Here is a 21,809-nt window from a genome sequence, read left to right as displayed (position 1 = left end):
CTTCTTCAGCGCATGAGGAAGTGATAGCGACCGTGGCTTCGAGTACACCACTCAGGGGTGATTCCGTGTCGTCGCCGGTCCTCGGTAGACGGAGATCGGTCTAGGCGCGGATTTTCCCTTGACCGTTCGACACAGTAAGTCCGTAGGCGGATATGGAAAGTCCTCTCGGACTGGGAGGTTTCGGGCGCGATACGGCGTTCGGGCCTACCCGGCTGTTGGAACTCTCTTTATCCAGTGGATTTTATTCTGGATGGAGAGGGCTCGGCCACTTTTAACTGGTCGAACGAGAGGCCTGGATTGTACCTTGTTGGCATTACTGTTTATTTGTTTGAGAGCGGGTGGTGATGCCTCAGGCCGGGGAACGTAGTCCTCGAGGTGGCGATATTCCCGCGAGGGGGTGTCACTACTTAGAGGAACTCCCTTCCCAAGTGTGGGGATGTACGCGGTAGCAGGTTGCTCCGTATCCCCTGGGGATGAGTGAGGACTCAAATAGCTGACGTATCTCAGCTGAGCCTTCGAGGGTTGTTCGGTCCCCCGGGATATCGCCTCGCTCAGGGGGTGGAATCTCGGTGACCGTGTGATCCTAAGCTCATTTCCCAACCCAGTGAGTTGATTGTGCTGAGGTGGCATGAAGTCGACGTTTGTCATCATGCCAACCACCTCCGATTGGTTGAGGTGGTTTAGAGAAATTTTAGTGGGCGGGCGCCTTTGCAGGGCTCCTTAGCTCCCCTTAGAGTCGTAACTCTTAAAGATGCCCTTAGGGCACTGCATTCTTCCAATACGCGAATGCTACACAAAGTAAGGTTTGACCAACCCGAAAATCTATTCTCTCTCTTTTGAATTTTGAGATACGGTGCTATCTCGATATGTTTACTTCGATCAATAATTTTTCTGGACTGGTATATTTTAAGATTGATTTCGTGGGGGTACTGCCTCATTTCTAATTTTTCAAGATTATGATCTTTCGAAACATTGCCACATTTCTTAAATTTAGAAATTGTGACTTTTAAGTTCAAGAATTTAACAAATTTTAAATAACTGTTAATTATAACTTTTATACGTTAATTTGTAATACTTCTTACTTAAATAATAAGCTTTGTAATAATCATAACAATTCAGTCCAATCTTGAAACAGTTTTACAATCTTAAAATAGTTTTTTATTTTACACGTAAAATAAAAAAACATTTTATATAATTCTTTAATATAATATTTTTAATTAACATAACCACATTATATCACATTATTTATGTACTATGATACATATATTCTAATACATGTATAAATAAAAAAAAACGCAATTATAATTAAAAAAAAGTAATAATTTAGCTTCAAGATTTAAAAAAAAAAAAAATTTTTTTTTGAAGATTTTAAAGGTATCTCAGTTACTAGATAATTACTTGTCACAGGAGCGATTTAAAATTACTTGCATAATTGACATAAAGCAAGTCAATTGTTTTTTATCTGATACATATTTCATTGATTCAGCTATTGCTGTAATATACGGATGCTGTTGTTGTTGTTGATGGTCAATTGTAGCACGATTTAAGTATGCCGTTGTCATTACATTAAAAGTATAAAAAGATTGGCATAATACGTTTTCTATAGTTTCCGATGTCTTCTGCTTTTTAATAAATCAATCTGGAACTGGTACCATTGATACTACTATTTTTTTGCGCTATATTGTTTGTGGTCTGAATAATAGTGTCTGCAACTGTTTCCTTTTGCATTCTATTATTTCCATACCTAGATATATTTGCCTTCGAGTCTTTTAAGACAGCAAATTGCTGGTCTGAAGCTGATGTAGTAGTTAAAGATTCAATTAAAAGATTACTATCATCTGAGCATATCACGGAACTCCATACATTCTTTGATGGTAGAGGACCCGTAATTATCTTCACTGTAGAGTCTTCATTTGAAGATTTTATAATACTCTGTGAGTGCTTTCTTTTTTTACTGGGATGTCATAGAATTGCGTGACCTATATAAATAAAAATATTAAAATTTTATCAATACAATAAGATATTCTTCAAAAATAATTATATACATTTGATGTGCAATGCGTGGTATCCCTGCCAAAAATGTGCGATTAAAACCGATTTAAAAAAAGGTAATCCTAATCGATCGGGATTTCTGCACCAAAAATACGGGATTAACCAATTGAAAAATAAGATCGGAACCTATCATAGATTTATCAAAACAGAATACATTAATGTAAACGTAATAAATGTTTAGTTTACAAAAAAAATATTTTTTGTATCCTTTTCGTTAAAAATGATTTTAAAAAAAATTAAATTTGAATTAAACATTTAATTTATGTACAAGATTAAATAACAATACAAATTGTTATTTACATGTAAAAATCTAAAATTTTATGTGGAACAGCGTTTCACACACACGCCATGTTTAAAAAGAATGGGAGCAAGTATTCGTCTCGAGGTTACAAAAAGCAGTTCTTAAAAGTGTCACTAAAATATGAGCTGGCAAGTCGGCGGCGGTGATGCCTAGATATAACGCCTGTGACCGCACTTACGAGAAAATCTTCTGCGGCGTGGCCGCCTAGCGGTGGCGTTAGCACTCACTTGTTAAATCCATTTCAATCTGAAATTACAGAATTTCAACATGTCTGTTAAGTTAGCACCCCCATCACAAAAAACCGAAACGCCACCTATGTCAAAATTAAGTGCTTTTTATGTGCTAATTATGCCAATTTGAAATTTTTGTGCTCGAGCGGTTTAGCAGGAAAATGAGATTGAAGGTGGGGGTGCCAGCTTAACGTTAAGCCAGCACCCACTCATATAAATAATTAATAAAATAAAAAAATAAATACACTAGAATTAAGTGCTTTTTATGTGCTTTTCAACGATATATAAATAAATGTTCGTACTCAATCTCTTCGACCAGAAAATCGTTCGGAAAGTACAAATACACACTAATGGAACAAAAGTAAACTACCAGAAAGAAAGCAATTCTGAAATTGGTTGTAGGCTTAAAATATTCTCCTATTTATGTGCTTTCGAAATATGCAAGACAGGATTTTTGTGCTCAACCCCTTGATCGAAAAACCGACCCTGAAGTGAGCACCCCACCGTTCATCTACAAGAGTAAACTACCAGAAAGAAAGCAATTCTGAAATCGGTTGTAGGCTTAAAATATTCTTCTATTTATGTGCTTTCGAAATATGCAAGACAGGATTTTTGTACTCAACCCCTTGATCGAAAAACCGACCCTGAAGTGAGCTCCTTCAAAGCTCCTGGGACACAAACAAGACGTTCATCAGACGCTATTGGACATTATGCAGCTATATGTTACAGAAAAAATAATAAATGGATGAAATATGATGACTGTAAGGACACAGAACAGATTTTAAATGCAAATTACGCTGTTTGTCCACAGCTTATATTATATGCAACGTAATTATGCATTTAATAAAAATAATATAATTTCAAAAATCAATTCATAATTAAGCAACTTATACAAGTACATATATATTTTGTTAAAATGAAATAATTTTAGGAATATGTCACAAATCTTTAACTAAGTTAATAAAAAATGTTATGGAGAAAGCTACATAATAAGCATTGATAATATTTGAAAGCTATCAGTGATCATGTTATATTTCATATATTATTATTTTCAAAATTATTAATGTGACTAAATATCTTTCAAATATTAGTCGCGCGCAAGAGCGTGAACTGCTACTTATGTTAAGTAGCGTAATGTTATCAGAATTTGCATAAAAAGCATTGATTATATCTGCAGATTAACGCGTATTTTTACTTTTAACTAAGATACTCTGCAGATATAAGTCGCGCCAATGCGTGAACTGCTTCTATTATAAATAAGAAAAACAAGTACACTATATTACATTGTTACATAACGTGCATCGATAATAAATGAAGGATATTTAAAAATTATATATGTCATTTAAAAATATAAAATTATAACATTAATATTTTCTTAATTCAAATTTTTGATATACAAAACATTTTTAAAATAACCACAATTTTAAGTATTTTAACCTATTACATGCACGCATATAACATCCAAATATACTCTAGATACTAAATAAAACATCAAATTAATTCATCCTTCAAGTATTAGTCGCGCAATTATAGCGTGAACTGCACTATTATATATGTAACATTGCACTAGAACGTAAAGGACTAGAAAGAAAAAGGCTTGCAAGCATGTAAACACACACACACACACACACGCACGCACGCACGCACATGCACGCACGCACGCACTCACGCACATGCACGCACGCACGCACACGCACACACACAACCATATGTATGTATATATGTATGTATGTATGAATACGTTTGTGTATGTATGTGTGTGTGTGTGTGTGTGTGTGTGTGTGTGTGTGTGTGTGTGTGTGTGTGTGTGTGTGTAAACGTATGCATATAAATGTCCTACACTAACGTAATAATTCTCCATAAAAATTAGACTTTGCAAATTTTTCGATGTTACCATCAAGTAAAAAAATTGAAACAATATTCATAAATGTATCAATACATATACAATACAATAATTTAGAAAAAATTAATTTTACTCTTGTATATTGCAAATTTGATGATGTTTTTTGGCAGTAGCCAAAAGAGTGAGGAAAGAAGTCGGCGACATTACAATATTAATTAATAATACCGACATAATGCCATGCCACAGTTTTTTAGATCATACAGCCGATGAGACCATAAAATCTATCAACGTTAATGTGCTAGCACAGTTTTTTGGACAAGTAAAATCGATTATGTGGAAATATTAAATTGCTTTTTTGTTTTTGAATACATAACGCTATTTTAATTGTTTTACATTTCTCTGGAACAATTATTTGATAATGAGAAATTGTTGATAATTAGACTTTTTAATTCTCAAAGAATTTGACTTATTATCTGTATAAATATATTATAATCGATGTAATTATTATCAATGTGACGCACAAAATATTACATACTCTCACAAACCTATTTTATACAATTTTTTTCAAATGTTGCAAGCATTTTTACTTAGTATGATTAAACAAAATCATGGTTACATCGTTGCACTTTCATCGATAACAGGCAAAGTGTAACTTCCTAATTTCTTATTCTGCTACAAAACATGCAGTCCTAGGTAAAAATTTAACTTTGTATTTATTATAATCCATTTTTATGCGTATTCAGAATTTAATAGAAATAATTCATTTAACTTCAGAAATATTTAAGTAAGAGTTTCAAGCTTACATAGCTTCTATTTTTCATGTTTTTTCAAGCACTTGAGAACAAATTAAAAGTAAACAATAAGAGAGAATCTTTAATCAAGTGTAGTATTATCTTTCTTTACATGGTAAATACGGGACTTTGCAAAAAGCTAAAAATAAATGAGACTAAAAAATTAAGCAAGTTTATAACGATGTTATATTTATGTGAAATTATTGATAGGATAAAGTCGCCTCTTATGGGATAGATTCCTAGTATAAGGTAGCGAGGTGTCTGCTACATTAATAAACGAATATGGTTGGTACCATAATAAACTTATTTCTTTTAGGGTGAAATCTATTTAGCAGAAAATTTATTATTAGATCATGCATGCACTCGTTGGAAAAAAATTTTTGAAATTGGATGTCAAGTTTTATGGAGATGAGTCTTTAAACCTTGTTTATTATAAAATAAACAAATATTTGATAATAAATTCTGCAGGCAGTGATAGATTAAAGTTGTATTAATAGAAAAATATGGAATGTGATGATTTGCTTAATTATAAATATTAGATTTAGTAATCATAAAACCGCAAAGCGTGGAACTCGTAATATGAAACACTCAAAAATCCCTATTTATTATTGCATATTCTGACTTCGAGAACTTTCCAAAATGCTATAACAAAGTTTTTCATTGAGGACTTTTGAATTATGAGGAGGTTATGGCTTTCAGCATTGGCATTGAGACTTTAAAATATCTCTAATAGAATTGATTTTGGAGAAAAATATTACGTACAAAAGTTTTTGAGTATCAAAAGAGCTATTCGATTGGTCAACTGGATTTTGAGTCTGGCTAATTTGAACCTAGTAATATCCAAGTCAATAAGACCAATTTTATATAAAAAAAAACCTTTGTGTCTCATATTAAGAACCCTTTTTTTGAATTAGCAAAATTGGCAATTTTGACAAAAAATTTTATATACAACAAATTCATATATAACTATTATCGATTGCTAACTTTTGGCGATAAAACTTAAATATATTTATTATAATTTGGTTATAAAAACAAGAGTGAATGGTATAAATTAAATAAATTATAAGCCTTTGTACTTTCTGAACGATTTTCTGGTCGAAGAGATTGAGTACGAACATTTATTTATATATCGTTGAAAAGCACATAAAAAGCACTTAATTCTAGTGTATTTATTTTTTTATTTTATTAATTATTTATATGAGTGGGTGCTGGCTTAACGTTAAGCTGGCACCCCCACCTTCAATCTCATTTTCCTGCTAAACCGCTCGAGCACAAAAATTTCAAATTGGGTACATAATTAGCACATAAAAAGCACTTAATTTTGGCATAGGTGGCGTTTCGGTTTTTTGTGGTGGGGGTGCTAACTTAACAGACATCATTCAAACGGTTGATTACCCTATGACTATTCGTATCTAAATCATCTATATTTTCAAGAGGATCGTTACGTCCCAATGTCCATATATTATATATCATCGCTTTAGTGCATAGATTTTTGTCATAAAATAACAAGATCTACATATGCAAAATAAAAATAAGTGTAGTAGTTTTATTCATTAATGACATATACATACATATCATACAACAGAAAGACAACTTACTACTGATTTTCGCAATTGATGAATCTGTAAACAACATTGGAGAATCTCATCATCTGGACAATCAATAGAAAAATATTCTTTGTTTTTCTTTGCCTGATCTCGTGTTTGTCCTATTACACGTGGGTGTTTAGAAGAAAATTGATTATGGATAAAAGAAATCGCTTTTCTAGCTTTAATCGATAATTCATATTTCGATTTGTTGTCTTTAAAATAATCTAATTCCTGTTATAAAAAGTGTTCAGATAAAAAACATGTTAAAACTTTCACAGATACAGCACAATTTTCATTATACTATACATTATACTTACGCATATTACTGTCCAAGGAATTACGATAAATGGACGTGGATAATTTTCAAATGTCGCATCTCTTGCTTCTTCAATAATCTCGAGATTTGATAGAAATACATTTGTATCGACAACAATGTAAAGTGGACCTTTTTCGTGCGACTTCATTTCATTAAGTTGTGTCAATTCTGCAGTATTTTCTGATATACAGTTTGTTTTAGCCATACAATTTTCTCTATCAATTTGTGTTCTGACAACTTCCATCTATATAAAACAAAATATAAAAATACGAAATGTATTAAGAAGTTATATTTTTCATAACTTTTACATAAAAAACAAATATTCAGTGTTGAAGATACATGATTGTACTGATCATATTCATATGGTAAATTTTACCTATACAAGTTGTTACAATTATTTAATAGGTTTCAATTAAACTAATACCTCTAGTGCAATTTCTTCATCTTTCATTGGTTCCCAATCCATTTCTTCGTACAAAACTTCTTGCTTAGCCTTTTCTATTAATTTATCATCTGTCATAATTTCGATAACTGGTTCATTACTAGGTTGACTTTGTGATTTATCATTATTTAATGTAATATTTTTTTCATATATTACATCTTTTATGATTCTGTTATGTAATTTCTTAAGTCGTACATCAGCATTTTTATAAACACATGTCGATCCTAAACTACCTGCAAATGCAAAGCAATGTATAAAATTACTAGAAAGTATGAACAAATATCTCAAAACTTCATTAAAAGCATAAAATGTAAAAAATTTGTATGTCTAATGGAAATTGGTAATCTGTTGGACTTTTGTGGAACTTTCTTGTTAACTAAATTGGCCTGACACATTTCCTTAAATTTTTCTTTATCAATACTTAAATTTTTCCTTAATTTTTTCATACGTTTTTTTACCAAGTTTTCTTTAAACAATTTTCCTTGTTTTTCTCCTAAACATAAAATTAATTCATATGAGATAAAAAGCATTAACTTATATGTGAAAACATAAATATTAAATACAAGCCTTATAGATCATAGCTAGATCTTGATGCTAATATTTATTGTGTGACTTTATATACATTTTCACATGTCTTAGTGATTGAGGTATTATTTTTTTTAACAAATTAAATACATAATGGGTTACTTTACATAACCTATTATTTGTTTATATTCAAAGTCTTTACAGTTTTTGAGAGTAGGAAAGGGTTCTTACATTTAGATGCTTGTTAGTGTCACTTATTATTAAACTGACAATGAGTTTCAATTTAATATCATAACAATTAATTAAAAAGGCCAGTGAGACGAGCAAAAAGGTGTAGATGTTCGTATAGCTAATAATACATATTTATTCGTATATAGAGGACACAAACGTTTCGACTCTACGGAGTCTTCTTCAGTGTGTGTGTATTCTTACATTACAGACGCAGAGCGCAAACAAATCTTCATAACAGCCTTTTAAATACAATAGTCCGGGATTTAAAGCCCATGGTCCGAAATTTCTATTCTTGCTTCGTCGATTTCCAGTCCGCGAAACAAATCGTGTCAACAATTCGGTCTACGTATCGCTTCTTGTACGACTCGTGCAAATAAATTAATCTCCGACCAATGATACTTTAAAAAATATAACAGAAAAAATTCACTAATAAATTCGCTAATAGACGTTTTTTACAAATTTCGTGTCAGTTGAATCGCATGTTTAGTGTAAATAGTTAAACTTACGGTTCGTCGTAAGAGTCGTTGTAAGGCATGTTCAAACGTTGATCGCTTACACTGTTAACGAATAACGGTCGATCTGTATTGATCGACGTGACAAGGGAGACTGAACGTTTCTGATGTTGCGAAGCGTACGCAACCCGCGTATGAGTCAAATCTTTCTCTGTTTACAATTTTATTCCCTATACTTTCTTTATTACATATCGATCAGTTTGTTCAAAACAGGGTTGTAACAGTCGTCTAACAGTTCCGTATCCGTTTTTTGATTAAGGCCATTTTTTTGTTCATTAATGTGTATCATCTCGGAAATTAAGCGTTTATGATAATTTGGTTCAAAATCAAGGATTTTTACATTTTCCCAATCGATCGAATGATTTTGTTGGAGTCTGTGTTCGCTAATGACTGATATTTTCGCTGTTTCAAGTTTAATGTTGTTCACATGTTCCTTGATTCTTGTTTTTAATTTTCTCTTTGTTTGTCCTACGTACGAAGCATTGCAGTCGTTGCAATTTAATTTATAGACGACGTTGTTACATTCTGTTTTTTTGTTCTTGTCCTTGTGTGCCTTAATGAACTTATCCAGCTTATTTAGGCATCTAAAACCTAGTCTAATTATGTCTTTATTCAGGGACGTAGATATTTTTTCAGACACGTCTTTTAAATACAGGAAGACCAAGTACTTTTTTCTTTCCACGATCCTGTTCGGCACGTCGATCCAGTTCTGAACTCCGCTATTTAATTTCGTGTTAATCAATTTTTTAATTCTTATGTTGATTTTGTTAAAAATCAATTTCAATGGGTAGCTGTTGTTAATTAGGGTGTTAACGCCAAATTCTAGGTTCTTTTTGTGGTATTGGGGGTGTGATAATAACAACGCCCGATCTACCATGCTGTAGATGGTTCCTATTTTTTGGCTAACTGGGTGATGTGAATAGTAGGATAAGTATCTACCTGAGAAGGTCTCTTTATGGAACTAGTCAGTATGTAAGGTGTTGTTATCGACTTTAATTAAGATATCTAAAAAATTGAGGCTGCATTTCTTTTCACGTTCGATAGTAAACTGTAAGCGGTTATGGTATCCGTTAAATTCATTCAGGATATTATCAACCGCTTCGGTGGGTGCTGCCAAAGCGATATCGTCCACGTAGCGTACGTAAATATCATAATATTATTATTTGTTCAACTTAGAACTGTGTTTTAAGACCAAAAAGTTATTTAGTGTACAGTTTTGTGAACTTAAAATACATTTAAAATCACACAATAAATATCAGCGTTAAAATTTATGACCTACAAGGCTTTTTGTTTAATATTTGTGCTTTAACAAAATTAATTCTTATTCTCTACACACAATAATGATATATAAGTCTATTACTTAAATATAAATCTATACAATTGCACTTACTTGGAACATTTTGATTTTTCTTTTGTTTTGGCTTCTGATTTGACATATTCAAATCTTGCTGCTTATTTTTAGAATCTTCCTAGCGTTTTAGTTTTACTAGATATTGAATTTCTCTGCTCTCGTTTATCAAGAAGGACACTCATTTTAATTTTCAAAAAAATTTTATGCCATAATATAAAATAAATTCATTATTAATATTTTGTCTAGACATTTTATATGAAATCTAGGATTGAAATAATAGTAGCACGTAATTCTAATTTTCAATTTTCATTATGTCATGGCATAATTTTTATTCACTGAAATTCTATTAACCATGACATAATTTTAATCTGTGAAATTTTATTATGTCGTAACATAATAATAATTGCAGAAATATGAATTATGTAAGTTATCATTGTAATTCAGTAAATTAAAATTGTTTAAGGAAAATTGTTTAAAAAAAACTTGGTAAAAAAACGTATGAAAAAATTAAGGAAAAATTTAAGTATTGATAAAGAAAAATTTAAGGAAATGTGTCAGGCCAATTTAGTTAACAAGAAAGTTCCACAAAAGTCCAACAGATTACCAATTTCCATTAGACATACAAATTTTTTACATTTTATGCTTTTAATGAAGTTTTGAGATATTTGTTCATACTTTCTAGTAATTTTATACATTGCTTTGCATTTGCAGGTAGTTTAGGATCGACATGTGTTTATAAAAATGCTGATGTACGACTTAAGAAATTACATAACAGAATCATAAAAGATGTAATATATGAAAAAAATATTACATTAAATAATGATAAATCACAAAGTCAACCTAGTAATGAACCAGTTATCGAAATTATGACAGATGATAAATTAATAGAAAAGGCTAAGCAAGAAGTTTTGTACGAAGAAATGGATTGGGAACCAATGAAAGATGAAGAAATTGCACTAGAGGTATTAGTTTAATTGAAACCTATTAAATAATTGTAACAACTTGTATAGGTCAGGAGGCGCGGTCGCGTCTCGCGGTATTTTTTTTTTTTTTTTCATCATCAGCGTTAGCGTCATCATCAGCGTCAGCGAGAAAGACCAGCGCCTCTTTTACGCGAGTCAGCGAGTTCAAGCATAATGAGATTATCAGATCTCAGTAACGGCTGAACCGATCAAGTTCCGAGTAGTCTCAATCGATAGCTTGGGGAAAATTGCATAATAAAAGTGTTTTTATTTTTTCTCTCCGTGCCCTACGAGCGGAGATATCGCGACGCAAAGTCCAAATCTCGACGATTTACATTTAAGATACGTCATTATTATTATCGTCGCCAAGCGAATCTTGTCCAGTACATTTTTTCGACACGAGTAACGAGTGGCGCTCGTTACTACACTATATTAGAGTCCCTAGAAGTGGAGAGTCTGGACATTTCGGGGTTCCACGTGATTGGACTGCACCTAAAATGGCAGCACCAATACGGATCCTTATTTAATCCTCTTTAGCCAATGCGATAACAGCATACAACATGTTTATGTGCACACAATGATAAACATACACACACATAAGGTATACATATGTATACATATATGTACATACACTGACATATTCATCACCGACATTTTAGTGGCAGATGTCCAGACTCTCTACTTCTAGGGACTCTACACTATATCAACCCGTATGCAACCATGTGATGCATCACGATGGCCGCGAGTGTCGCGACAATGATTGTCGTGATATCATGGCTTTCCTAACCCGTAACCTGAACTGAATCGGCAATATATCTCGGTTTGCGGGACAGACGACATTTTTTTTGCCGATCGTCGCTAAGAGAAACTTGTATACGTTTTCGACACGGAGTGGTGCTCATTATAGCCGTTTTATGTGATTATGGGTGCGTTCCTTTTCATGCATAACATAACATGCGATTCACGCATAACATAACATGCGATGCATCATTTATCCTTGTTGTTTTTCAACTAACTAACGTTAAACGAGGATATATAATGCATTATGCACGTCATGCGCATCTCATGTGATGTGATGCATGTATATCGTATGGTACTATTTCTGTATTTTAACAGAGAAATTTTTCTATGCTAACCCATGTGGTACTCTCTTTAATTCTATACAAAACCTAAGTGATTCTATTTCTGCATTTTCATTGAAAAATCTTCCTATTCCTAACCCAAGTAGTATTTACCCAAGTGGTACTATTTGTGTATTTTAACAGAAAAATTTTTCTATGCTAACCTATGTGGTAATTACGTTTAACTTTAAGTCTACAAAAGTATATTATTGCTTAACACTACAAAACGCGTGATATCAGTACAAAATTACCTTTTCAAAAAAAGGTAAAAAAAAGGCGGTATTTATGTGTGTGCGCGCACCTTATCTTTATTTTTACCTAAAAACACAAGTGATACTATTTCTGTATTTTAACAAAGAAATTTTTCTATGCTAACCCATGTGGTACTCTCTTTAATTTCTATACAAAACCTAAGTGATTGTATTTCTGCATTTTCATTGAAAAATCTTCCTATTTCTAACCCAAGTAGTATTTACTTAAAAATAAATATTTTTTATTTATTTAATCCAACCTAAATGTATTCTTCCCAAAAAATGTATGAAATCTTTAAATTGCGCCATTTATAAAGAGAATATGTTGCTCTTTGAAATAATTGCTGTACCACTTTTAACAAATAAAATGCAAGTGATAGTATCTTTATTTTTTAAATAAAATCCAAGTGGTATCTTTAATTCCTTTCTAAATAAAATTCGAGTGATACTATCTGTGTATTTCTATTGAAAAATTTTTCTGTTTTAACCTAAGTAGATGTACTTAATTTTAAAAAGTTTCAAAGGAATATATAACATTTAATCTTAAAGAATTAAGGAAAAAACAGAAATGAGAAAGTTTTATTAAAATATAAAATTTTTTAACTACAAAAAATTGCCGCTGCTAGAATTAAATATCTAAATAAAATGTTGTAAAATATTTATTATAATAGTTATGGTAACTTAGATAATTATAATAATTTACAATGTTACTTGTAAAAATTATAATGATTTACAATGTTACTTGTAAAAGATAATAATTTACAATGTTACTTGTAAAAGAAACAAGTGTTGAAGAAATTTACTCATTAACTTACTTCGCGTAATTACTTTATTTTATAACGCGTATCTTACAAGTGTTACATTTATCGCATTCTTTCTTATGTCAATTCTTTTCATTGCTTTTTTTATCTAGCAGCGCCAATTTTTTGTAGTTAAAAAATTTTATATTTTAATAAAACTTTCTCATTTCTGTTTTTTCCTTAATTCTTTAAGATTAAATGTTATATATTCCTTTGAAACTTTTTAAAATTAAGTACATCTACTTAGGTTAAAACAGAAAAATTTTTCAATAGAAATACACAGATAGTATCACTCGAATTTTATTTAGAAAGGAATTAAAGATACCACTTGGATTTTATTTAAAAAATAAAGATACTATCACTTGCATTTTATTTGTTAAAAGTGGTACAGCAATTATTTCAAAGAGCAACATATTCTCTTTATAAATGGCGCAATTTAAAGATTTCATACATTTTTTGGGAAGAATACATTTAGGTTGGATTAAATAAATAAAAAATATTTATTTTTAAGTAAATACTACTTGGGTTAGAAATAGGAAGATTTTTCAATGAAAATGCAGAAATACAATCACTTAGGTTTTGTATAGAAATTAAAGAGAGTACCACATGGGTTAGCATAGAAAAATTTCTTTGTTAAAATACAGAAATAGTATCACTTGTGTTTTTAGGTAAAAATAAAGATAAGGTGCGCGCACACACATAAATACCGCCTTTTTTTTACCTTTTTTGAAAAGGTAATTTTGTACTGATAAAATTTACCATATGAATATGATCAGTACAATCATGTATCTTCAACACTGAATATTTTTTTTTTATGTAAAAGTTATGAAAAATATAACTTCTTAATACATTTCGTATTTTTATATTTTGTTTTATATAGATGGAAGTTGTCAGAACACAAATTGATAGAGAAAATTGTATGGCTAAAACAAACTGTATATCAGAAAATACTGCAGAATTGACACAACTTAATGAAATGAAGTCGCACGAAAAAGGTCCACTTTACATTGTTGTCGATACAAATGTATTTCTATCAAATCTCGAGATTATTGAAGAAGCAAGAGATGCGACATTTGAAAATTATCCACGTCCATTTATCGTAATTCCTTGGACAGTAATATGCGTAAGTATAATGTATAGTATAATGAAAATTGTGTTGTATCTGTGAAAGTTTTAACATGTTTTTTATCTGAACACTTTTTATAACAGGAATTAGATTATTTTAAAGACAACAAATCGAAATATGAATTATCGATTAAAGCTAGAAAAGCGATTTCTTTTATCCATAATCAATTTTCTTCTAAACACCCACGTGTAATAGGACAAACACGAGATCAGGCAAAGAAAAACAAAGAATATTTTTCTATTGATTGTCCAGATGATGAGATTCTCCAATGTTGTTTACAGATTCATCAATTGCGAAAATCAGTAGTAAGTTGTCTTTCTGTTGTATGATATGTATGTATATGTCATTAATGAATAAAACTACTACACTTATTTTTATTTTGCATATGTAGATCTTGTTATTTTATGACAAAAATCTATGCACTAAAGCGATGATATATAATATACGGACATTGGGACGTAACGATCCTCTTGAAAATATAGATGATTTAGATACGAATAGTCATAGGGTAATCAACCGTTTGAATGATGTCTGTTAAGTTAGCACCCCCACCACAAAAAACCGAAACGCCACCTATGCCAAAATTAAGTGCTTTTTATGTGCTAATTATGTACCCAATTTGAAATTTTTGTGCTCGAGCGGTTTAGCAGGAAAATGAGATTGAAGGTGGGGGTGCCAGCTTAACGTTAAGCCAGCACCCACTCATATAAATAATTAATAAAATAAAAAAATAAATACACTAGAATTAAGTGCTTTTTATGTGCTTTTCAACGATATATAAATAAATGTTCGTACTCAATCTCTTCGACCAGAAAATCGTTCAGAAAGTACAAAGGCTTATAATTTATTTAATTTATACCATTCACTCTTGTTTTTATAACCAAATTATAATAAATATATTTAAGTTTTATCGCCAAAAGTTAGCAATCGATAATAGTTATATATGAATTTGTTGTATATAAAATTTTTTGTCAAAATTGCCAATTTTGCTAATTCAAAAAAAGGGTTCTTAATATGAGACACAAAGATTTTTTTTTATATAAAATTGGTCTTATTGACTTGGATATTACTAGGTTCAAATTAGCCAGACTCAAAATCCAGTTGACCAATCGAATAGCTCTTTTGATACTCAAAAACTTTTGTACGTAATATTTTTCTCCAAAATCAATTCTATTAGAGATATTTTAAAGTCTCAATGCCAATGCTGAAAGCCATAACCTCCTCATAATTCAAAAGTCCTCAATGAAAAACTTTGTTATAGCATTTTGGAAAGTTCTCGAAGTCAGAATATGCAATAATAAATAGGGATTTTTGAGTGTTTCATATTACGAGTTCCACGCTTTGCGGTTTTATGATTACTAAATCTAATATTTATAATTAAGCAAATCATCACATTCCATATTTTTCTATTAATACAACTTTAATCTATCACTGCCTGCAGAATTTATTATCAAATATTTGTTTATTTTATAATAAACAAGGTTTAAAGACTCATCTCCATAAAACTTGACATCCAATTTCAAAAATTTTTTTCCAACGAGTGCATGCATGATCTAATAATAAATTTTCTGCTAAATAGATTTCACCCTAAAAGAAATAAGTTTATTATGGTACCAACCATATTCGTTTATTAATGTAGCAGACACCTCGCTACCTTATACTAGGAATCTATCCCATAAGAGGCGACTTTATCCTATCAATAATTTCACATAAATATAACATCGTTATAAACTTGCTTAATTTTTTAGTCTCATTTATTTTTAGCTTTTTGCAAAGTCCCGTATTTACCATGTAAAGAAAGATAATACTACACTTGATTAAAGATTCTCTCTTATTGTTTACTTTTAATTTGTTCTCAAGTGCTTGAAAAAACATGAAAAATAGAAGCTATGTAAGCTTGGAACTCTTACTTAAATATTTCTGAAGTTAAATGAATTATTTCTATTAAATTCTGAATACGCATAAAAATGGATTATAATAAATACAAAGTTAAATTTTTACCTAGGACTGCATGTTTTGTAGCAGAATAAGAAATTAGGAAGTTACACTTTGCCTGTTATCGATGAAAGTGCAACGATGTAACCATGATTTTGTTTAATCATACTAAGTAAATATGCTTGCAACATTTGAAAAAAATTGTATAAAATAGGTTTGTGAGAGTGTGTAATATTTTGTGCGTCACATTGATAATAATTACATCGATTATAATATATTTATACAGATAATAAGTCAAATTCTTTGAGAATTAAAAAGTCTAATTATCAACAATTTCTCATTATCAAATAATTGTTCCAGAGAAATGTAAAACAATTAAAATAAGTAGGAAGACTATGATAGTTCTAATCCGGGAGCAATGAGGGTGGTGAGGGGCGAGGGGGGAATGTAGTCGCGGGGGTACCAGCGGTACGTACCGCGGAGTGGGGAGCGACCCGCAGGGTCTGACGTGGGAGGTGGGTGGTGACCCGCAGGGTCTGACATGGGAGGTGGGTGGTGACCCGCGAGACCTAACTTGGGAGGTGGGGGTCAGCCCGCTGAACTGACCCGCGCGTGGGAGTCAGCCCGCGGTCCGGGGAATGATACAGGGAGTGGGTGGTGATCCTCAAGATGCAGTGGGTGGTGTCACCCACTGATCTAGAGGTGGGATTGAAAGGTGGGGGTAAGTCGTGCGGCAGAGCGGTATGTACCGCCGAGGATGGTTGGGGAGAGAGAGAGGAATCCCATGGCTATGAACCAGCACATCTTTTTTTTTCAATAATACCGCGACGATTTCCGCGGTGATTTTTCCGCGGCGGTTCTCCGCGGTGGTTTTTCCGCGGCGGTTCTCCGCGGTGGTTTTTCCGCGGCGGTTCTCCGCGGTGGTTTTTCCGCGGCGGTTCTCTGCGGCGATTTTTCGCGGAGGTCTTTCGCGGCGGTTTTCCGCGGCGGTTCTCCGCGGCGGTTTTTCGCAGAGGTCTTTCGCGGCGGTTTTCCGCGGCGGTTTTCCATAGCTGTTTTCCGCGGCGATTTCCGCGGGTCCCGCCGCCGCCCGCGGGCAATTTTCGCGGGGCCCGCCGCCGCCGCCGCCGCCGCCGCCGCCGCCGCCGCCCGCCGCCCGCGCCCGCCGCCCACGCCCGCCGCCCGCCGCCCGCCGCCCGCCGCCCGCCGCCCGCGCCCGCTGCCGCTAGCGCGCGAATTCGGCGGACAGAGAAAAAATAAAAATTTCTTTAAAAAGAAACTTACCGCTGCAGCCGCCGTCGCCGCGGATATCGCCGCGGAGAACCGCCGCGGCCACCGCCACCGCCACCACCGCCACCGCCACCGTCACCACCACCACCACCACCACCACCACCACCACCACCACCACCACCACACTGTTAGTGTATTTGTTCAATATTCGTTCGGTACTATGTAAGCTACTATGCGTACCGAACGATGCCCCGTTGTGGTGTCCACCACAACAATGTAGTTTCTGTAATAAACTACACGTTGTCCGCTTGTGGTGTCCACCACAACGATATACGGGACGAATTCCCGCTCTTCCTTCGCGCGACGATCCATTTTTTTTCGCGACACGATTGCGCGACGGTATAATTGCGACTGACGAAGGGCTCGCTCAGCGAGAGCATCCTCCGTCGCATCGCGTATTTTGACGGCGGCTAATCACAAAGGTATACGATTACATCGAAGACAAACGATATATGATTACATTGTAGGTGAAGCAAACGCCGCTACTCTATGCTTGCAATTATATTATATTATATTATATTAATTGTTTTATTTTTCTACCTGATTTTCATTATTCTTCCTGCATCCACTTGGAAGACAGTTATCCACTATGTATAACATTTCAAGTCTCGTAATTTTCTAGCCTTCCGTTCGAGAGATACAGAATAATCTTTATGCAAGTTATATTTGCCGATGCAGGCATGGCCTTGACAATGCTCGATTCTTCCCCTGTGGAATGTTATCGTTCGCGTGACGCAATCACTGTCAAGGCTATTCTATAAGAGACTAAACGCAACTTGTAAAACTAATATACGTTATAACATGGAAAAGGTTTATAACGAGATAAACTCTTTTATATACATTTCACATTTTTTATTGAGTATGTAATACAATGTGTACAATCATTCTATTAAGTAGTTAATGCGTCGTATATAATAGTATCAATAGCGTAGGCTATTAATTCACACTCAATTTGCGAACTCTTATCGTAAGATTTGCGCAATAATTCTGTCGCGTCTGGTTTGTTCATGGCAAAGTTTTGACGCAAAAACGTTACAAAATATTTAAATTTCTCAGTCGCAGTTGCAATGCTCTGATGCAGCGTATAATATACATGCTCCACACAGTGCTCTAGTTCAAACATGAAGAGCATGGTTGTAGGCTTGAGGTAAATACATGCATCGAGTAAAGATAACTTAACAATACTTTCATCACGCAATTTCACGAGTTGTACGGTAAGGTCATGAATCGGTAACGATGGTGCTTCGGTTGACTGGACGAATCGCTCGAAATCTGCACGTTTATCTAACAGAGCTCTCCACGTTCTGTATGGTAGGACAATCCGGTTGCCGCGTGTATCGCCGAGCGATATCTCCACGGAGCAGGAAACAGATCCCACGTTGATCGCTACATCAATCCATTTGTAGGAAGTTGATGTTAGCGCAAACCTTCTGCCCAGTATACGTGGCGTATATCGTATATTCGAAGACGCTCTGAAAAAAGAAACGGATACGAGTGAAATAAATGAATAAAATGTAAAGTCATTATATCGTATAACAAAAGAATACTTACTTTTCACGCGCCTCGGTTGGAATGTAATAGTTTGCCATTGTATGTATTTCAAGAGCGATGTCAAAAACTGTTCAAACGAGCGACTGATGCAATACTGATCGCCAAATAGTGATGTTTGCAGTTATTAATGTTGTATTGGAAACATATAGATGGAGAGGGGATCCTTGAACATGTCTCGACACGTTTATTCTTCTGCAATTTTGTATAGGAGAGGGGATAGTTTCCCCCACTCCAACAATTTCATCGGTAGCCTTGAACATGTCTCGACACGTTTATTCTTCTGCATTTTTGTATAGGAGAGGGGATAGTTTCCCCCACTCCAACAATTTCATCGGTAGCCTTGAACATGTCTCGACACGTTTATTCTTCTGCATTTTTGTATAGGAGAGGGGATAGTTTCCCCCACTCCAACAATTTCATCGGTAGCCTTGAACATGTCTCGACACGTTTATTCTTCTGAATCTTTTGTATAGGAGAGGGGATAGTTTCCCCACTCTTTTCAATAATTACATCATTATCGTCGGTATCACGTTTTCGCGACAACGTTGTACAAGAACAAAACGTTATACATAACGTGCATAGTGTACGTGAAACGCTAAATGAAACATGAAAAAAACGTTAGAGAAACGTTGATGTAATAGAGAAAAAAAAAACGTCGATGTAATGGAGGGGAAAGGAATAAAAAAACGTATATTACATATGTTTATTCATGTAATTGTGTCCACCAATTGAAAAGTTTGAATACATTTTGTAAAGCACAATGTTTATTCGTACGGTGTTGTCCACATTGAAAAGTATTAGCATCATCTAGATTATTTAAATTATCCACGTCTTCGTAATCCACATCCAGGCTCTCGATGTATGTGTATTCTCGTCGACTGTTCAGAAGTAATTCTCCCAGCCATTCTCGTTTCTCGTGCCCTTTGACGTACACAATCTCCTTGTCGTCAGGATTTTCAGCACCCAGTACTGCAGTCGTAATCACTTGTCTCGCTTTCCGGTACGGAACCACTCCGTCGGTGCCCCATCTTAGTCCATGATGACAGGCAGTGAGCCAGGAAGCACAGGATCTTTCGGATTTCATCAACCAATCCCATGGCTGGGGACTGTCAAAGATATAATGCGCGAGAACGTTTCCCCCTCTTAACGCCGCAAATTCTTTTACGATGAAACCCCTTAATCGTCCAAGGGGGAAACCTTGCAGATCCACGAACGTCGGCACGGACATGTCGCGGTCGAAACGAAGACTGTGGTTCATGTCGATGTATCGTATAATATATATATGCACAGAATTAGGTGATTTTGCGCACAATGTTTGTCAACGGGTTATATTGAATCACGCGATCGTGTATTATGAGTGCATACGCGCCGGTGTTCTCCGGCACATTATCTTTAGTTTCGAATTCTATTCGCACGTCAACGGTTGCGCTCTTAATCGATTCAACTTGCCGACTGCAATCAATTATTACGAACGGACCTCTGTTTAGAAAGTTGGTGACGGTGAGATTCGGCTCGAGATACTCGTATCCGAGGTAGGTTTTGCAGAAACGCGCGTACATCTCGTATAGAATAGCCCATTTGTTTTTGGCAAAATCAAGATCCATTTCGATGTAGGGATAAGATTCAGAATTCAGATAAAGTTTCACGTTGGTCAAATTGCAATGGTCGAATCGGCTCGTGTCCTCAGACATGTTATTTTTTCGGCCGGTTTGCATAGCGAAAATGACGTATCGCGGCTTCTCGAGCTGAGTAGCGGTCTTGATTGCCCACGAATGCTTGGTAGTGCGTTGCAATAGTGGATACTCGTAAAGATCCCACGAGCGAAAAGCCATGCTGAGATATCGTCCGCTCTCCAAAGTGCGCAGCATCGAAAGTTTATTTATATCACTCAAGAGCACATGCGGCATTCGCCACTGAATTTTAAACAACTCGAGAACGGGCTCCAACGCCGAATTACCCTTCAGACAATTGTTATCGTTGCGCGCTCGTATCAAGATCAACTCGTGACGACCATTGATCACTATGCGTTTATAATCTTCGCAGAATCCCAACAGCACGTAGAGCGGGACACAGAAATTGAAATACCCGTCAGCGGTAGTCATCTGCGTTTCCCAGCCGGCATTTCGCAGAATCACGCTTTTGTCGGATGACAGCGTTACATAGTTTTTCAGCGTGCTGGTTATGCCCACGTTTCTATTACGATCAATTTCGACGCCGTTCAACTCGTATCTTATCTCGTCGAACATGAAAGCCACGCAATTGTTTCCCAATACCACGTCGCCGCTGGCCCCTTCAGGTCTATTCTGTTTCGTAATTCTCCCCTCGACGTATAGGAAACTCTCGTACGGCAATGTATACAAATCTTGTTACCGATTTTATATATGCTGTCAATTATTAATTTTTATGAATATATAATAAAATCAAGATTTGCTTACACCAACTGAAAAAAAATGAGTCCTGAATATGTAACAGAGAAAACAACAGACAATGATACCGACAATAAAGGAAATATATAAAATACATCTACCCTCTTTTTTGATTTTCTACTAAATTACAAAAAATTTAAACGCATGCTGTTACTATTTAAAAC

At 34.3% G+C, this 21,809-nt stretch overlaps 5 protein-coding genes across 5 annotated transcripts; 2 read left to right on the top strand and 3 right to left on the bottom strand.

Moving 5' to 3' along the window:
* Positions 1-6,524: 6,524 nt before the first annotated feature.
* Positions 6,525-7,384, bottom strand: LOC105207265 (transcriptional protein SWT1-like). The gene is made up of 2 exons (XM_039452161.1): positions 7,124-7,384; positions 6,525-7,037 (listed from the first exon to the last, which is right to left on the bottom strand). Exons 1-2 carry the CDS (start codon positions 7,364-7,366, stop codon positions 6,792-6,794), a joined length of 489 nt encoding a protein of 162 aa, XP_039308095.1. The 5' UTR covers positions 7,367-7,384; the 3' UTR covers positions 6,525-6,791.
* Positions 7,385-7,508: 124 nt separating this feature from the next.
* Positions 7,509-7,999, bottom strand: LOC120358315. Its single transcript, XM_039452162.1, has 2 exons — positions 7,896-7,999; positions 7,509-7,797 (listed from the first exon to the last, which is right to left on the bottom strand). Exons 1-2 carry the CDS (start codon positions 7,957-7,959, stop codon positions 7,535-7,537), a joined length of 327 nt encoding a protein of 108 aa, XP_039308096.1. The 5' UTR covers positions 7,960-7,999; the 3' UTR covers positions 7,509-7,534.
* A 2,694-nt stretch (positions 8,000-10,693) lies between these two features.
* Positions 10,694-11,182, top strand: LOC120358259. Its single transcript, XM_039451901.1, has 2 exons — positions 10,694-10,796; positions 10,895-11,182. Exons 1-2 carry the CDS (start codon positions 10,733-10,735, stop codon positions 11,155-11,157), a joined length of 327 nt encoding a protein of 108 aa, XP_039307835.1. The 5' UTR covers positions 10,694-10,732; the 3' UTR covers positions 11,158-11,182.
* Positions 11,183-11,773: 591 nt separating this feature from the next.
* LOC120358238 (transcriptional protein SWT1-like) lies at positions 11,774-15,039 on the top strand. Its single transcript, XM_039451788.1, has 4 exons — positions 11,774-12,071; positions 14,198-14,440; positions 14,527-14,748; positions 14,835-15,039. The coding sequence occupies exons 2-4, from the start codon at positions 14,198-14,200 to the stop codon at positions 14,979-14,981; spliced, it is 612 nt and encodes a 203-aa protein (XP_039307722.1). The 5' UTR covers positions 11,774-12,071; the 3' UTR covers positions 14,982-15,039.
* Positions 15,040-18,218: 3,179 nt separating this feature from the next.
* On the bottom strand, positions 18,219-19,360 carry LOC120358241. The gene is made up of 2 exons (XM_039451808.1): positions 19,220-19,360; positions 18,219-19,140 (listed from the first exon to the last, which is right to left on the bottom strand). Exons 1-2 carry the CDS (start codon positions 19,255-19,257, stop codon positions 18,558-18,560), a joined length of 621 nt encoding a protein of 206 aa, XP_039307742.1. The 5' UTR covers positions 19,258-19,360; the 3' UTR covers positions 18,219-18,557.
* Between the last annotated feature and the right edge of the window lie 2,449 nt (positions 19,361-21,809).

The sequence above is a fragment of the Solenopsis invicta genome, chromosome 7, assembly GCF_016802725.1.
Source record: "Solenopsis invicta isolate M01_SB chromosome 7, UNIL_Sinv_3.0, whole genome shotgun sequence".
In the NCBI taxonomy this organism is placed as follows: domain Eukaryota; kingdom Metazoa; phylum Arthropoda; class Insecta; order Hymenoptera; family Formicidae; genus Solenopsis; species Solenopsis invicta.
This window is presented reverse-complemented; position numbering and strand designations above follow the sequence as displayed.

Excerpts from the sequence above, each read along its gene's own strand:
- LOC105207265 (XM_039452161.1), bottom strand. The coding sequence starts at position 7,366 with ATGGAAGTTGTCAGAACACAAATTGATAGAGAAAATTGTATGGCTAAA. Across the intron at positions 7,038-7,123 it reads TTCCTTGGACAGTAATATGC|GAATTAGATTATTTTAAAGA; the intron begins GTAAGTATAATG and ends TTTTTATAACAG.
- LOC120358315 (XM_039452162.1), bottom strand. The coding sequence starts at position 7,959 with ATGTGTCAGGCCAATTTAGTTAACAAGAAAGTTCCACAAAAGTCCAAC. Across the intron at positions 7,798-7,895 it reads CAACAGATTACCAATTTCCA|GTAGTTTAGGATCGACATGT; the intron begins TTAGACATACAA and ends TTGCATTTGCAG.
- LOC120358259 (XM_039451901.1), top strand. The coding sequence starts at position 10,733 with ATGTGTCAGGCCAATTTAGTTAACAAGAAAGTTCCACAAAAGTCCAAC. Across the intron at positions 10,797-10,894 it reads CAACAGATTACCAATTTCCA|GTAGTTTAGGATCGACATGT; the intron begins TTAGACATACAA and ends TTGCATTTGCAG.
- LOC120358238 (XM_039451788.1), top strand. The coding sequence starts at position 14,198 with ATGGAAGTTGTCAGAACACAAATTGATAGAGAAAATTGTATGGCTAAA. Across the intron at positions 14,441-14,526 it reads TTCCTTGGACAGTAATATGC|GAATTAGATTATTTTAAAGA; the intron begins GTAAGTATAATG and ends TTTTTATAACAG. Across the intron at positions 14,749-14,834 it reads ATCAATTGCGAAAATCAGTA|ATCTTGTTATTTTATGACAA; the intron begins GTAAGTTGTCTT and ends TTGCATATGTAG.
- LOC120358241 (XM_039451808.1), bottom strand. The coding sequence starts at position 19,257 with ATGGCAAACTATTACATTCCAACCGAGGCGCGTGAAAA. Across the intron at positions 19,141-19,219 it reads CCAACCGAGGCGCGTGAAAA|AGCGTCTTCGAATATACGAT; the intron begins GTAAGTATTCTT and ends TTCTTTTTTCAG.